This window comes from Lemur catta, chromosome 3, assembly GCF_020740605.2.
Source record: "Lemur catta isolate mLemCat1 chromosome 3, mLemCat1.pri, whole genome shotgun sequence".
Classification (NCBI taxonomy): Eukaryota; Metazoa; Chordata; class Mammalia; order Primates; family Lemuridae; genus Lemur; species Lemur catta.
In genome coordinates this window covers 102,369,452-102,387,239 of record NC_059130.1, presented here as the reverse complement: position 1 = coordinate 102,387,239, position 17,788 = coordinate 102,369,452, and the positions used below count along the sequence as shown (strand labels likewise).

Sequence of the window (17,788 nt, the reverse complement as noted above, 5' to 3'; positions counted from 1 at the left end):
CCTACGTCATAGAGTTTTTATGAAGATGAAATGAAAGTATAGCTCTGAAGAGCTTAGAACTGGCCTGGTGCATATTGGTAGAAAATACTCAACAAATCACACAATGATCACACATTTTATATTTTGGAGGTGTCTGTAATGATACAGGAAAAATTTTCATGATAAAATGTTAAGCTAAAAATATGTGACTATGGATATATTAAGATCCCAATATTAAATATATATATATATATATATATATATATATATATATATATATATATATACAGCCACCTAGCTTGGTCTGGGCCAAGCAAAAAAGGTCAGAGAGGGGTACATCAAAATGTTAATAATTGTTATTTATTTCTCTATGCCTTTGTATATTTTCCACATTTCCTCCAAGGAGCATAACATTTACAATCAACAAAACAGGTATTTTGAAAAAAGAGGCAGGGAACCCCAGGGTCTTCAGGGCCAGGCCGGTCATTGAGATTCCAGTTCAGTGAAGGCTCATCTAAACTTTCGACCCAACTCCCTGCTCATGATCCCCAGCTGTTGCTGCGGGGCCAGTTTACAAACATCAGCATCCACAGGGTGGTTTAAGTCTTTGCTCACATGTGCTTCTCTCAACCCTCCAGCCAGGGGAGGAAATGACCTGGCTGGGTCCACACAACGAGCTCAAGACATCACTGTCTTCTGACTCCCAGGCTGGTTTGCCTCCCGGTGCACCAGGAAACTTGCGTTTTCTGGTTACACTGGCTCCCAAATCTGAGTTTGTATTTGGGAGGAGTCCACTCCCATCCCTCTTAAATAGTCACACTTGGCTTCTACCATGAATTTATCTGGTTTTCTCACCTAACAGACAATGAGCTCCTCAAAGGACCATGTCTTCCTCAACTGGTGTCTCTGCCACCATGGGACTTGGTATAGAGGAGGTGGGTAATAAATGTGCCTCTTCCTCCTATTTTCCTCCTCTCCCTCCCATCTTCCTCCTTCCCCCCCTCCTCCCCATTCCCCTGACTGCCACATTTCTGTGTGTCCTAGTTGCTGTCCTTCCCTGATTTTTGCAGCCACCCACTTGCTGCTCCACTCAGAATCCTTGATGATACCTCCTCCACTCTCCATCCCTGTGCACTGAGCCCTGCCTTCCCCTAGCACTACACAGCAGCTAAGGCTGCAACCACGACCCATCCTTGCCTGAAGTACATCAGAACACATCCTTCTATTGGCTCTCGGTGTGCTGACAGAGGTCTCCTGATGCCCTCATCCCAATAACACAGCCACGATGAGAATATAAGAGAACATTCCAAATGCCACAACACCATTCTGATGCTTGTCATCCAAACAGAAAGCTGGATACTTCCTTAAGCGCCACCCCCAGCCCCCAGCTTGAGCCCATCCCATGAGTCCAAGTCTGGGAGACAAGCAACAAAGGCTGGTAAGTCTTTAATCACCCATCTCCTCCTCAGTCCACCAACATCTTAGAACCTCCATGGAGCACACCAGAGAAGAGCCCACACTTTTCACCAAAGCCAGAACAAGAGGGGGGAGGTTAGTCCTTCCCTTCAGACACTGAGAAATGATGCCTTTCCACTGGTGCAGGACCCTGGGAGAGGGAAAAGCAATTGCCACTTATGGTTCCAGTCCCCTTGTTGGACACGGTGCATATGTCTTCCAGAAATGGAATAATATTTCAAATCATTTTCCTGGACCCTGTCCACATCCTGAGACCAGAACATTTTTAGTCTTAATGCAAGCTATTCAACCAAGGCCCATCATGAAATTCTTCAGAAAGAACATGCTTCAAATCAAATATCAAAATCACTGTAAAAATTTACCCCAGCTCTAAAAATAAGCAGTGATTTCTCATCATAATGGGATGAAAAGGCTCCAACAGTAGGTGTAGGGAAGTGGCAAAGTGGCCTCTGGCTGCAGGTCCGGGAGCTAAGGAGACTGTGTGCATCCGAGTCATTCACAGGTGCAGAGAACAGGGGAGGGATGGAGGGGGGCGGGGACAGGGTGCTTACCAGAGGGAGGAGCCTTCTGTCCCCGTGACTTCCAGAAAGTCGTAACCATCCTCCAGCTGGAAGTCAATAAAGACCAGGGCGATGGTGTCTCCCAGCTCGGCCAGGATGGTCCACGTGCAGTCGGCGTTGTTATGGTACTCCGCGGGGAAGTGGGGGCTGGAGATGATGCCACTCTGGCCTCGCAGGGTCCCGCCACAGGCATCGTCCGCTGTGGGCACAGAGACAAGAGGTTCACATGAGTGGTCTTTCCAGGCCTGAGAACTCAACGTGGGCTTCACCCACAAAAGGCAGGGAGGGTCCTGGAACATGATGCACAGATGGTTCAGACAAGATCCTGGTCGGAACTGGGCTAATAATAATGACACCAAACACTTCCGTAGCCCTTACCACGTGCCAGGCACTGTTCTAAGAATTTTAGATATTATCGTTCTCATGTAACAGAGAGAGGAAACCAGGCACAGGGAGGTTAAGTAACCTGCCCTAGGTCACACAGCTAATGAGTGGCGGAGCTAACATTTGAACTCTGTCCCTAGAGAGTACAGTCTTGGCCACTGCACCACAATGCTCTGCAATGACCAGGAAGAAATCAGCTGTCACGTGGATTTCCATGGTCACTAGTTCAGTGAATAGGATTTCTTCCTACTAGATCTTAGTAAACTTCAAATGTGATGCCACAAAACAAAACTCAACACAATTCCCTGGGGCAGAACTCAAAGGGCCTTCCAGGCCTGTTACAGCCTGGCCAGACTCTGCAGTCTTTCCTCCTGCCCTGTCCTCAGGCCAGCTGTGTGCCAGCGCTGTGCAGGTTCAGATTCCAGCCCTTGTCCAGGACAACTCTCCTAACGCTTCCAGACTCCACTGCCGCCTCTTGGTAAGGCCTGATTCCCTCGAGCTCTAGTAACTGCTCTCTCCTCTCTGCTCCCTCCCGTGGCAATGTGCAGCACATGCTATATTAGAGATAAGAACTAAATTATAAAGAAGGGAAAAATGCAATGGCAGTGTTCAACTGTATACCAGATGCAGCAGGGTAACAATAATGACAGCTAATACTTATCGAGCACTTATATTATACCAGGCAATATTCTAAGTATTCTGCATATCTCATTTAATTCTAACTATGACCCTATGAGGTACTTTTCCCATTTTAAAGGTGATGAAACTGAGGCACAAAGAGATTCAGTCACTTGCAAAAGATGACACAGCCCGTAGCTGAAGGAGCTGAAATTCAAAGCCCTACAGGGTCTATCCTCTCAGCCAATACACTCTTCTGTCTCCCAAGTGTACAACTCACACTTTGAGGACATAAAGCAGCAAATAACTTTGCTTGGGTAAGTCAATTCAGGACAGCTTAACAGAGGAGGTGCCATTAGAGCTGAGTTTTGAGGGATGAATAGGAGTTCACTAGACAAAGAAAGGGAAGAGCATTTTCAGGGAAGAGGGAACCACAGAAGTACGGACGTGCAAGGCATGTCTCAGATAAATAGCGTGAGATGGCTCACGACAGGGTGAATAGAGAGGAATAGTGTGTGATGGTGACGGAAGTGTAAAAGGGGACACATGGCAGAGAACACTGGGCTAGAAAGACTGGAAGCGGGAGAGTATAATGAAAAGGAAATGGACTTTAGGGTCAGGAAGGTCTAGATTTGAATTTAGGCTCCATAGTTCCCCAGGCACGTACATGACCTTGGGCAATCTCTTTCTCTAAACCTAGGTCTGCTTCTCTGTACATTGGCATGTTGTGGTAACTGAACAGGAAAATAAATGTGACAGTACCCAGCATTAGCCAGTGACTGGCATATGGCAGATGCCCGACTAGTGCTAAGTTCTCCTTTTCCTTCCACTTCATCTTCGGAATCAAAGGTAGTAAGAAATAGGATTCGACTTGCATTTTAGGAAGAACACCCTGGCCGTGGCACAGCGGAGGTCTGAGTCAGGAAGCAAGCAGGATGTTCTTGGCAGACACAGCCACTAAGTCCAGGTGAGGCCAGATGAGATCAGGCTAAGGGCGTGGGAGGATGGGAAGGGGACTTATTCGAGAGATATTTAGGAAGCAGAATCTATAGGACTTAGCGACTGGGAGGTCTGAAACCCAGGTTTCTGGAGTAAGCATCTTCCTGGCTGAAAGGTGCTATTTCCTGGGGCAGGGGACCCAGGCGCACCCTGTGGCGTGGAAGGCAACCGGGAGTTCAGTTCTGGACACAGAGAGCTGTCCAATGTGTCCAATCGTGAGATCAGATTAACAGATACATAGCAGCCACCTGGGCTAGAGATAGAGTGATTTTGTGTAGTGGCTCTGAACAATTCTTATTAATATCATTCTACAGAGTCAAGAGAACCGTACGTGTACTTCCAAATGCCAGCTGTTAGGTACGTCAGAGCACACAAATGCAAGGGCCTCACCCACAATAGTAGGTGCCCACGAATGCTTCCCTCCCACACCCATTAACTGAGCACCTACTGTGTGCCAAACACTGGGCTGGGGCCAGCACTACGCTATGAAACGCCGGATTTCCTCCCTGCCCTCACCTGGAATTGGTATAACAGAGGTGCTGAGGGCACAGTGACAGCACGTGGGAGGTGGGGAAGGCGTCAAAGAAGAGACAGTGTTTTTGTTGAGACATTCATTCATTCATTCATTCAATAAATGCTTACTGAGCACCTACTATGTATCAGCCACTGTTCTAGGTTTCGGGGATTCAGCTGTGAATAAAACAAACAAGAATCCCTGTCCCTTACATTCTGCCCAGAGGGCTAAAGATGATTCCAAGATAAATAAGTAAACTCCACGGTAAATGAGGTGGTGATCAGTGTGGAGGTGGACACAGAGTACCCTGTGCTGGGAGCCGGGTGTGGACGTTTCAGAAAGGGTGGTCAACGAAGGCATTTGAGCCAAGACCTCAAAGAGTGACAGAAGGAGCCATGTAGTTATCTGGGGGAGGGAAGAGCATTCTGGGCAGATGGAACAGCAAACACAAAGGCCATGGGGTGCAGAGGCTGGACTGGTGAAGAGCATCAAGAGACCCAAGGGGCTGGAACAGTGGGAACAGGGAGGGTGGCAGAGGACAAGGTCAGTGGGGGCTAGGCCACGGAGGGCCTGAGAGGCCACTGTAAGGATGTGGACCTTTACTCTGAATGAGATGAGAGGCCAGTGGAGGGTGCTGGGCAGAGGACGACATGACCTGATTTGTGTGTTAACAGGATCGCTCTGGCTGCCGTGTAGACAATGAGTTGAAGAGGGTAAGAGCAGAAGCTGGGGGCCTCTTGAGACTGCCACGATAATCCAGGTAAGCATTGATGGCAGCTTGGACCAAGTGGCAACAGAGAGGTACAGTCAGTCTGGCTGTGTTTTGAACACTGAGCTGGCAAGAGCCACTAATAGAGGGCTGTCTGCCTGGTGAGCCTCGGGGGACAGGGCGTCTGGGAGAGAAACAGCAAGAGTCGTGGAAGCTGGGGTGTGGCATGCTGAGGGACTTCCTAGGCAGGACCTCTGCACCTGAAGGGACAGGCAGAGACGACAGAGCTGGGCTGGGCAGGAAGGGCCTTAAATGTTAAGCAGGGGAGCTGAGGTCCTGTTCTCCTCCTCCTCCCCCTTCCTCCTCTGCCTCCCCCGGGGCCAGCTGCCCAGCCCCAGGGGGATGAGATGGGCCTTGCTTGGGGTCACAGCCAGTGTAGTGGGGCTGTTCACTTGTTTTATCGGGTTGCACGCTTTTCCACCCTGGCTATCTCTCCGGCAGGAGGCTGTGAAGTCTGACATCTGAGGCAGAGTTTGTCTCCTTCAGATGTAAATAAATTCTCTGTGAACATTACAGAAGAGATAAGGCACAGGAGCCAGTCAGCAGACGGGAGATTTGTCACTGTGGTTCCCAGCAAGCACTGGGCCTGCGGGTCCCCAGCAGTCCTGTCACAGCTCTGACTGCACCGGGTGGAGCTGGCTGCAGCCCTGGCCACAGGGGCTTGGCCTTGGCTGCACTGGGGCAGGGAAATCACAGTGAAGGAAGGGACAGTTAGCGCAAAACTCCAAAGAGGAGGAGGAGTGTGCTGGGAGGAGAAGAAAGGAAGGGGTTCTGAGTGGAGGAAACAAGCCCTTGGGGAGGAGAAGGCCTGGACTGGATCCCGGCTGGGGAGTGGCCAACTGGCCACTGCGATGAAAGTGCCTGGTGCATGAACTGAGCACTGAGCAGTGGGAGTCAAAAATGGGAAGGGAGGGCAAAGGTCAGCTCAGCAAGGCCTTGATGGTGTTGCTGAGGGGTTTGGATTTGACCTGCAGGTGTCGGGGCACCATGGTAGGTGTGGAGAACAGGGTTTTCAGCAGGAAATAGAAGCCCAGGCCTATTTTAGAACGATGACTTTGACCCTAGTAATGGATGGATGGTGTGGCTGGGGATGGGGAGGGTGGCAGGTGGGGACCAGAGACAGGGAGAACAGAGAAGAGGCTGTTCCAGTTATCAAGGCCAGAACTCTAGGCAGTGGCGGGGGGAGGAGAAGGAGCAGGAAGGGACTCAGGACGCAGGCCGGGAGGAGCAAGAGGATGTCTCTCCAGCAGGGAGTGGGCTGTGCATAACAGGGAGGAAACGGACCCCAGAGGAGACAGCTTTGCAGGAAGTGGTGGCCGCCATCCTCTGCTCAGACCCCGCCAAGATGAGTGTGAGTCCCCAGGAACAGACGGGGGCAGTGGCTGGGGGACTCCAGACCCAGAGGCCGTGAGGCAGGGAGTCAGTAGGACGAAGCGGGAACTCATTCCACGGGACAGAGAAGGCTGGGGACAGAACGGCCATTTAAGGAGCAGGGGGAGCAAAGGCACCTGAGAGGAGAGAAAGGGCTGTCAGGAGGGAGGGGGACTCAGTGGGAAGTGAGCAGGGAGGGGAGCAAGCTGGCTCAGGAGCTGCATGGAGGGTGAGGGCCTGGCAGCCGGGCAGCCACTCTGCGTGGAGGGGTCTCAACCAGGCCCGCGGTCCACACGGCCTCATCCTGCGCATCCGGGTGGACAAAGGGAACGCCAGACGGGAAGCAGGTCTTGGAGGACAGACAATGACCCTGCAGCCTTCTGCCCAGTGGCCTTAGAAACCCTTAGACATCCCGTGTTGTTCTCAATCCCAACCCAACAAGGCCGGCTCATCCTCTCCCAACACGAAACCTCCGTTAGACACCCCTCCCTCCCTCCCAGCCAGCCACGCTGGCCTCCTCCCAGCTCTTCCAATGCACGGAGCATCTCCCTGCTCCAGGACCTTTGAAAGTGTTGTTCTCTCTTTCTGGATCCTTCTTCCCTCTCTCCGTGGTAGGAAACAAGGGGCAGGCCCCTCCTCAGCCTTTAGGCTTCAGCCTCAGTAACATTTCCTCAAGGATCTTTACAGAAACAGAATACCCCCATCACATATTTTCAGTGCATCATACACTTTCCTATAATTAATTGATCAATTACGTCATTATCTATTTAATGTCTACACAGTAAAATCCATGAGGGCAGGGGCCATGTCTGTTCTGTCCCTAGCACCTAGCACATTTCTTGTATACAGCAGACACCCACTAAATATCCATTGAACAAACAAATGTAACAGGGGACTGAAGCTCAGAGGGGTTAAGTAACTTTCCCAAGGCCACACAGGAAGTGACTGAGTCAGGATTCCAGTTGAGTCTCTCTGGTACCAGGATGGTAGTCTCCTCCCCTGTAATGTACCTCCCTGCTGGGTAATGGCTTGGTAAGCCATTCTGGGATTTTCAAACTGCCCAATTTTAGTCTGTGATTTCTGGACTGTGCCGGAACTGAGGACTTGGGAACTTGAGACCCTTTGGCTAGAGCCACCAATCAACTCTGAAGATGACACCTTTGCTGTTTTAGCTGTCCTGCCTCTCGGATTCCTGATACCCTCACTCTTGCACCGTCCTGTTTTGATTGAAGATCCTGTAAAAGCTGTTTGGAGGTTTTTCTCACACTTTAAACAAGGCATCATATTTCATGGTTACAACTTCAGAGTCATAAAATATAACCTTCAGCTGACACCACTGTTCTAAAGTATTCATTTACACTTTCTCCTTCTCTGGCAATGGGCCTTTTGCCCTGCCGTGAAGTCACACATATTCTGAGGGGCAGGTATGTTATGCTGATAGTTGCCTTTCCAAGTTTATGACTTTATTTATGATCGACTTTAAGGTCTACTGAAATCTCTTCAATTAACCATAATTTTAGAGTACTATCCCTCAGTCCCCTGTGAAGTCTGTTAACTCTGCAGTGACTGACACACTTCAGGTAGGGTTGGAGGAAGCAGTCCATTATCTGCCCTGTTTCAGGCCAACGCCAGGGCACCATCTTGGAAGCCTGGAAGCTTTGGAGTCTTCACATTGGCTTCTGTTTATATCATCCTCCCCGGGGCCACTCAGCCTCTGAGGACATGAAAATGCCAACAGGCTCCCAGGCAGAAGCCGCCGTCTTGCCATCCCAGAGCAGGGATCATAAACAGTGCCCAGAGCTGCAGCCTTCCCCTCCACTGTCCAGCTTGGGGTCCCTGTCCATGCCAGGGTCCCCGTCACCTGCTCAACCTCCTCAGTACCCTGTTCTTGGGGGCTCTGGACTCTGCCCCTTTATCCTTGGCTTTCACAAAGATGCTCCTTAAAATTAAGAAATAACCAAGTCTTAAGAACATCGCGCTTGCCCCACAGATGCCGCCACCTGAGGCATCCTTCTGCGGGGAGGACTGTAGACAGGACATGGCATTTGATTGCGTAACTCTCTGTTGAGCTTTCATTATGGGCCAGGCATTGCACAAAATGCTTCACCTGCATTTTCTCATTTAATCCTCAAACTTCTTGAAAAGATAGGCATTATCACACACATTTTACCGATGAGGAAACGGAGGCTCAGTGAGTTTTTAAACTTCTCCATGGCCACATAGCTACTAAATGTTGGAGCCGGGGTTTGAACTCAGGACACTCTGACTGCAGGCCCATCCCATTACCCATCTATTTCTCTGCCGCCCAGGCCTCTGTCGCTGTCATCCTGTTCCTGAGGTGGGGTAGGAGCTGGCTCCTAGAAGCGCCAGACGCTATGGATGGGGTTTCCAGGGATAAGAAGCCTCCTCCTGTTGCCTCTCTGCTGCCTGAGGGGCCCCAGGCTGGGGCTTTGTGCTGCCACGCAGGTGGAGGAGGGTGAGGCTCGAGTTACACTTCCTTCACAAGAAGGAAAATTAGCTCCTGGCAGACCCTGGCCCCTGTCCTGGAGCAGCATCTGTCCAGCAGAATGACCTCAGGCCCTTCCCAGAGGTGTCTCTCCTAAAGAGCTCATGACACAAGTTAAAGTGGAAGGTCAAGAGCAACCAAGGAAACCGGCAGTCCCTGGCCTGGTGGACCCATGCAGAGGGTGCATGCACCTGGGGGCCAGGCTCTGAGACCTTAGACCCAGGGCTGGAGGAGCCCTGAAAGTCACAGTGTCATTGTGAGTCTCCCGCCACAGGCCTGAGGCACCATGCTTCCGTGCAGTGGATAAGGGTGGTCAAGATCATGTCCGTTAGGCACCCGGACTTTGGCTGAGTCCTGGCTTCACCACCTTCTAGCTGTGTGATCACAGGCAAAGCACAGCATCGCTTCGGGCCTCCCTTCCCTCGCTGGTTATAGGGGATAACCGTACCTTAACCTCCTAGGGTTTCCGTGAAGATTGCATTAGGTAATGCAGGGCCCAGCACATACTTAGGGCTCAATAAATGCTAGCCAGTGTGGCTGTGGCAGTAAGAATCACAATGATAGCTCACTCTCGAGTCAGTACTATGAGCAAGGCCCTCTGCTACGTGCTTAGCATTTATCAACTCAAACCCCACTTCCAGCTTGTGAGTGAAGTACTGTTATTATTCCCCCTTACAAGTGAGAAAACTGGGGCACCGAGAAGTTGAGTAACTGGCCCAAAGCCACTCAGCCAGTGGCTGTGGGTGGCAAGGCCAGGTGAATGGACCCCAGAGCCCACCTTGTAAAATGTTCTGTTACAGTAATAGAGATGGCAAAGGTGACAGGAGAAGTAAGGAGTGGCATTGGGTGGCCATGGTCCACACTAAAGCCCCAGCGCTCAGAACCACTCAAGGTCCGTGTTGCACCTGGCAAGGCGTTTGGTGCTTTCTATGTGTTGCTTAATTTGACCAACACGATGGGGCCCAGCACGCAGAGCCCAGACCCTCTTGCTATCTGCAGTGCTGCCCTAGGGGCTCGCATGCCTCTTTCCAGCTTAGGACTCCCCCCAGCTGCAGAGAGGATACCCCCACTTAGATATCTCACAGCCATCTCAAACTTCACCTGGACAAAAGGAGCTGTCTTGATTCTCTTTGCAGCACAATCTTCCTGTCCCCTGCCCCAGTCACCCCAACTTGGTCATTGGCATCCCCACACACCAGCACTCTAGAAAGAGCCTGGGAGACCGCCTCGACCCTTCATTCTATCAGCACCCACATCTAATCCATCAGCAAGGCCTGTCGGCTGTGCCACAAATCCACGCATGTCCCTGTGTCTCTGCTATGGCCACCCTTGATCAAGATGCATCAGCTCCAGCCTGGTTGCCCGCAATGGCTGCATCCTAATCGGTCTCTCTGTCGTGCCTCTTGCCCATCTACAATCTCTCTCCTTTCCATCATCTGGAGTGATCTTTTTAAAACATGAAGTTAAATTGAAGCATACCTCTGCTTAGAATTCTCCCTGGCTGCCTCCTGAACTCAGAGCCAAACCCAAACTTCTTCCCCTGCTTCAACCTAGCCCTGCCCTCTCCACCCGCCCCTCACTCTACTCAGGCCACGTGGACCTGTTCTCTGTGGCTCTAACGTGTCACGCTCTTCCCCACCTCAGGACCTTTGCACTTGCTGTTCCCCTTCCCCAGGTCTTCACATAACAGGCTTCTTCTTGTCATTCAGGACCGAGGTCAGATGTCACCTCCTCAGGGAGGCCTCTCCTGACTGCTCCATCTAAAGCAGGCTTCCTCCTCACTAGCTACTTTATTTCCTTCATAGCTCCCACCGCTCCCTGAAATTTATTTATTTGGCTTTATCCGTTTTTTGCCTCCTGGCTGCCAGAATGCAAACCCCATGAGATCATGGAATTGGGTCTGACTTGTTCATTACTGTGATTCTCTGTATCTAGAGGAATATGTGACACTAGGCAGTTAATAAATTAATGCCTGAATCAATGACTGGCTGGCATAGAGTAGGTGCTCAGTAGAAAGGTGTTGAATAGCTGAGTAAAAGAATGAGCAAGCAGTCAGCCCTATAAGGCTGCTAGTTGTGTCTCACCTTTAAAACTCAGAGAGGTTTAGCAGCACGCTGGCAGCCACACAGCTATGGGCTGGCATAGTGAGGGCTGGACCCAAGCCGGTCTGACTCCGGGCACTGTCCATGCCCAACACCATTGCTTCTCTTTCATATTCTGCGGGCTCCTCCTCCTGGGGCCAGAAAATTTGGAATGCAACTCGACACTCACAGTCCAAGCTTCTGCAGACCAAATGCCTATTTCCCCAGGTCTGGTGGCAGCCTGCAGTGTTTGGCTTGAACCTCAGAGGCCACGCACTTCTTGCTCAGGCCAGCTTTCTCTCCAGCACCTGCCTCTCAGCCCCCAGCGCCTCTGAACTCTGTTCCTTCCCCAGGAAGCCTTCTTTGATCCAGGGCCAATGCCTCTCACAAGCCAGAGGCTGGCTGCTGACATCCACATGGCTTTCCTTCTTGTGGATCAAAGAGGTTACCAAAACTCAGCATCTCCCCAGGGACCTCTGCCTTTGAAAATGTGCCCAGAGTGACACAAAGTGAAGGGAGGTCACAGGCCCTGCCTCCCTTCCCTCTGCCAGCTGGACCAAGCCTCGATGGGCCAGGATCCTTGGGATGGGCCTTCTCGGGGGACAGCCTCAAACCTGCTCTGCTCCCCGGATCCCTGCTGCTCCCTATTCCCCACCCCAGTCTGTGTCGTGCGCCCAGACTGAGCCCACCTTTCAGCTGGGCACGTGGCATTTCCTGGGTGAAGCAGACACACACAGCTCTCTAAGCTGCTCCAGGGAGCTTTGGATCTAAAGAGATCCTGCCACTCAGGGCTGCTGGGCAGGTGCAGTAACCCAGGCCAGCGATCTCCCTTTCGGGCTTGTATGCCTGCTCCATCCTGACGGCGAGTCAGCCCCGTCCAGACCGCCGTTCATTCAGCAAATATTTACGGACCACTGCCCTGTGGATGAGGTTTATCCACTCGCAGATGCCAGCCCTTGAGGGTTCTGTGCAAGAGGAAGAAAGGCCAAAAGGCTTTTCATCCTTCCCGAGCAGGAACCCGCTGGCTCTGGCATGACCGCCGCTCCTGGCACAGGTGGGCGCGGGGCGAGCGCCCTTTGCTCCTGTACAGCTTGACTTCCTAAGGAAGGACAGTTGGGAAAATCACTTTCAGAAAATCACTGACGTTACTGAGGACACTTCTCAAGATATTCTTGTAGCTCGTGGCGAATTAGATTAGAGAGACGGACCTGAAGCCTGGGGAGGTCGGCGAGGGTGGCCTAGGGAGGCCCCGAGAGCTGGGCAGCCATTTTGTTCCTCCTAGCCTTGGAGCAGGACCACGTCTGCCCCCCAGGCAGCAGGGAGTCTCCTGGGCTCAAAGCCCTTCCGGAAGCGAGATTTGACATCCTCAGCTGGCCTCCCCGCTGTGTTCGGAAGGGAGTGTTCTCAAGTGGGAGCTACTTAAAAGAAGACTAGGAGACAGACTAGAAAGGTCAGTCTGGGACTCCTTCTGGAAGGGCCTTGTGCTCCATGCTAAGGAATCTGAACTTGACCCTGTCAGTGATGAAGAGCCACTGATGAGATTCCAAGCGACGGGTGACTTTGTCAGATCTGTGCCAGAAAGCTCACTCCTGCAGTGGAGAAGGGACAGGGAGGTAGGTGTGTGAGTGGGGGGACTAGAGCACGGTTGCCCACAGAGGGACACCTGCGGTGAGGCAGGGGGGAGATGGGAGTCGGGACTGTCACCTGAAGGGTGGCAGAGGCATGGAGGGGGTGGGCCAGCGCAGAGGGACATGGCGGCTGACGACACGGGCAGCAAGGAAAGCAAGAGCGTAAGATATTAATAAATGCCCCTCGGTATCTGGCTTGGCTGCAGTGGGTGGGAACACGCTTCACTGAGCTGGGAAGGCAGCAGAAAGAGCAGGTTTGGGGAAAACAGAAAGAGTTAGGTTTGGGATGTGCCATCCTAGGCAGGGGTTCAGCAGAGGGTCCAATATCCACGTGGGCCCGAAGCTAGGACGGGGACAGGGCTAGGGGTAGGGACATGTGATGTGAATGCTGGGAGAGCAGTAGCTCCCCACCCAGCTCCTGCCCACTGATGGGCCAGCTCCCGCCACCCCCCCGCCAGGACACAATGACACTGGACTCATCGCTGTGATCCCACCTGGCAAGGAAGACCTTCACAAGGCAGCCCTCATCGCTTATCTCTGGCTGGTGGGGTTAACAACAACAGCAAAAAAGATATTTTAACAGCCAACCCCAGAGTTTCTTTTAGGATGAGAGTTCCCCTTGTTCAGGAAAATATCACCTTACACTTCAGTAGCTTGGGTGGGGAAGGGAGATTATAAGGAGATGGCAAAGCCAGGAGGAAACCAGGCTCTTGTGCCTAAGAAGTTGACGGAAGTCCTGAAATGGGGCCAAGACGCAGGCCGCATCAAGGTGGTAGAGGCTGGGGAAAGAAGAGAGGGTGCAATGCACACCCCAGGGGAACCCGGGCATGCCAAGACAGAGCCGGGGAGAAGCTTCCAGGGACGAGGGGCCAAAAGACCTTGAGGCTCATGATTGCTTTCATTTTAAGTCACTGGGATTACTGAGATATAAACTCCTTGCATTGCCACAAACTTTCCATCAGGGCTGCACTACATGCAGACACTTTTGTTAGTGTTTTTGTTTGTTTTTGTTTTTGTTTTTTGGGGGGGGGGGTGCTTGTCAAGAAAAACGGGCCAAGTTCTTGACCTAAGTTGGCAGAGCAGAACTAGGGAAACAGAGGCATGACAGTGAGTTCAAGGTTCACAGGAAGCTAAAGTTGACAAAGATTCCTGACAATGTTGGGAGGGATAGTGGATTTCCACTACATTACCATGGGATATGAGGTGAGTTATACTGAACCCAACAGAGTGATAGCCCTTCTGCATCTGATACTTGGATTACATTTGTTTTCAGTTTCTATCTTAAACAAAAGGGTACGATATTCATAGTGCTACAAAAAGAAAAAGAACCGTGGTTTATATTTCACACCTTAAGTACTCGATTTCATTTATGATTATATTTCATATTCCATCATCATGTCATAACTCTCACACCCTCTTTGGAAGATCAGAATGATAACTGTCACATCCCCAGGGCAGGGGGTGGGCGGGTACAGATGCTGTAAGGATGGGCAGATACAGCGGCATCAGGCTGTGGTTAGGCCAGCCACCTGTAGGGGCCAAGGTCTCACCTGATGGGTTTGGTCATTCCTGATGTCAATCTCTGGAAAAGAGGCAAGTCCCCAGTTAGAAATGGAGCCTGGGAGGACGGGACTTAGGAAGGCAGGAAATGGGACTCTAGTGCCCCTGGGCTCCACCAAGAAGGATCACCATGCCTGAGGCTGGCTCTATTGGCTGAGGAGGGGTAAACAAAGGTGAGGTCATGCAGCAACTCAGACCAATGGGCTGTGGCTTGCCTATTGGGAAGATGTTCGCAGCTGTGCCTGGACTCAGGGAGAAGGGATGCTATGAGCAATTAATTATGTCTGCCACGCGAGTGGGAACAAGGGGAATAGGTACATGTGCCAAGTAATTTTCATCCCTGGAGTCCATAATAAAAAGTATGTGCATGTGGTGGGAGGAGGGAACTGCTTATCCCTGGAGCTAGTCTTTTGATAGTAATTACAGAAAAGCTTCCTCCAAGAGAAAAGTAAAACTGGAACCAAAGGAGGAGCTACTTACACCAATCATTCTCACCTCCTTGACTGTCATATAGATGTTCTGGATCCACAGAATGCAGAGATGAGAGTTTCAAGAAGGAAAAGGTGGTCACTAGTGCAAAAGGCTGTCAAGAGGTCAAGAAATGTAAGGGCAAAGACAATTCCCACTTGATTTGGCGGCAGGATACAGAGTATTGGGGCAAAGGCCAGCCTACAGCGGAGTAAATGGAGGTAAAAGGAAGACAGGCTGGATGGGCTTTGCTGGCAGCGTGGGAGATGCCACTGTGCAATGTGGTAGCTTTTCAAAGGTGGTTAAAAATTATCTACATGCATTATCATCTCAATTTATGTACTTTTTGTACTATATGCATATGTGCAATATGTGTTAGAAGATAAAAAGGAAATACATAGAATTTGTGATTAAAATGAGCAAATTTTGTTTCTTATTTATTCTTTTCTGTATTTTCTAAGCTTTTAAAAGTGATCATGCATTTATTTTTTATTTTTTTGAGACAGAGTCTTGCCCTGTCACCCTGGGTAGAGTGCAGTAGCATCATCATAGCTCACTGCAACCTCCAACTCCTGGGCTCAAGTGATCCTCCTGCCTCAACCTCCCAAGTAGCTGGGACTACAGGTGCAAGCCATGGTGCCTGGCTAATTTTTCTATTTTTAGTAGAGACGGGGTCTCACTCTTGCTCAGGCTAGTCTCAAACTCCTGAAATCAAGCATTCCTCCTACCTTGGCCTCCCAGAGTGCTAGGATTATAGGCGTGAGCCACCGTGCCCAGCCTGTTTTTATCATCAGATAGCCACTGGAAATTATTTTAGAAACACACATGGCAGTTATGAGTGGGGGCGGAGGTGACAGTAAGGAAAAGACAGGTGACCAATGAATACAGTGTCCAATGCCGTGGTTTGCCTGGGACTGAGGGGGCTTCTAGGATGTGGGACTTCAGGACTGAAAATGGGGAAGTCTTGGACAAACAGGGACAACATGTTCACTCTAGCTGGGAGGCTGAGGCAGACATAGCATTTAAGAGAGGTTTTTTGGGGGGCTGTGGTTGAGCTAAAGTGGTTTTGAGCATATTTGGAGGCTGAGAGGAAGGAACTATGAAACAGGGAGAGAGGGTGGATTTATAAGAAAGAGAAGAGAACAGTTGCTAAGGTGAGGTCAGTACGGAAGCTGTTGGAGGAGCAATCTGCACAAGAGGAGGGATGGTCTGTAGGGGAAGAGAAACGATGTTTTATCTGAGACAGCAGGGTAGCAGGTGAGGGCAGACTGGCTAAAAATAAGTTTGTCGATGCAGGGGAAGGGAATTAGGTGCACACATGAAGGCTAGGAGGTCAGGTGAGGCTCAAAAGCCTCTAGAAAACCTGGGGGACCAGTGGACCCTCAGTGCTCCCCAGACTTGGGCTCCCCATGGTGGGTCCCATGCCCTGCTGAGGTGTAGCTTCTGCCCTTGAGACTGGATCCTACCGGAAGCTCTGGCATCCCCTCCTGGCCAATGCCCACTCCCTCAGACCCCTCTCTAGACACCTACCTCTGCAGGAGGGCAGGGGGAAGTCCCACGTGGCACTGTTCTCGGAGCCAGCGTGGCAGGTGAGCACGGCATGGCCCTCCAGGAAGAAGCCGGGGTTGCAGCTGTAGCGGACCTTGTCGCCAAGGTTGAAGGTTGAGCCCTGCTGGACACCATTGGTCAGCCTCCCTGGGTTCCCGCACGTGTGACTGGGGAGAACTACAAAGCAAGGGAGAAACATTTAGCCCAGGAGCTGGCTTCGAGCCCTGACACTGGCTTCCTAGCCACACCTCCCCAGGCCACTTGTCCTCCCTGGGACTCATTTCTTCTTCTGTGCACGTGGTTGGCCACTGCGGATCTGCTCACCTCTCACATCTGCTGATTCTCAGAGAACGGGTGACTCAGAAGAGGTCGTATGTTAAGGAGGACCCACACATGAGCTCTGCAATTGGACAGCCAGGTTTCTTGCTTTTTTAATGTGCAGCCCTGGGTGTGAATTATGTCTGTCCTGATCACTAGAGATGCCACCCCAGGGAAGTCACTTTAATCTCTTGGGCATGGTTGGTCTGATTTCAGACTCCTCTCCTTCTCACCAAACACCATGGAAGGGACACAGAACGTGGCATAGAGGAGGTGCTCATTAAATCCAGTGTCCTTTCTTTCAGGTGTGGTCTGCCCTGGCAGCCAGAGGGGTACTTTGGCCTAGCACGTGCAGGGGAATTGAAGGGGTTGGTTGATGCTGGAATAGGCAGTGAGGTGGGAAGACAAGAACCATAGTTCTCATCAAACTGATTTATTTAAAGGGGAAAATTGGGAGTTGGGGGGTACAATGCAGTGCGGGACTGGAGCCAAAGCAGTCGGGGCCAGCTGTGAGTACAACCCCATTATCTAGAAGAAATGGTCTTAGTAAGGAAGACCAGAAGAGCATCATGACCCAGCAACTAGGACATAGGGAGGACAGCTCCTTTGTGCCTGTAAGTTACCTGTTCCCCCTGACCCAGCTCCCCCTGCTCTCTGCCTTTCTCCCGAGTTGGAGCTGCCTATTCCCTGAAAGTCCACAACTCCCACCATTCCAAGATTTCCCCATAGGGTGAGGACAAGGGGTTTTGGCCATGCCCAGACCACTGTCCAAACCTCTCCATTAACCCACCTGGCTTGGATTTATCAGAATGTGAGAGGCCACACAGGAGGGTGGTGGATAGTACAGACTTGTGGAGCCACCGTGCTTGGGTTCACTTCTAACTCGATAGCTCACCACTTGTGGGACCTTGGGCAAGTCTTTTAACCACTCTGCACCTCAGTTTTCTCATTTGTAAGATACGGATCACAACAGTATCTTCCTCATGCCAATTTAATTATTGTAAGAATT

The 17,788-nt window shown here is 51.1% G+C and overlaps 1 protein-coding gene across 1 annotated transcript in view; it reads right to left on the bottom strand.

Moving 5' to 3' along the window:
* CSMD2 (CUB and Sushi multiple domains 2) overlaps positions 1-17,788 on the bottom strand; it is a 572,570-nt gene that overhangs the window by 359,620 nt on the left and 195,162 nt on the right. The window contains 2 exon segments of the mRNA XM_045548313.1: positions 2,007-2,214; positions 16,444-16,638. Coding sequence (XP_045404269.1) covers positions 2,007-2,214; positions 16,444-16,638 — 403 coding nt within the window.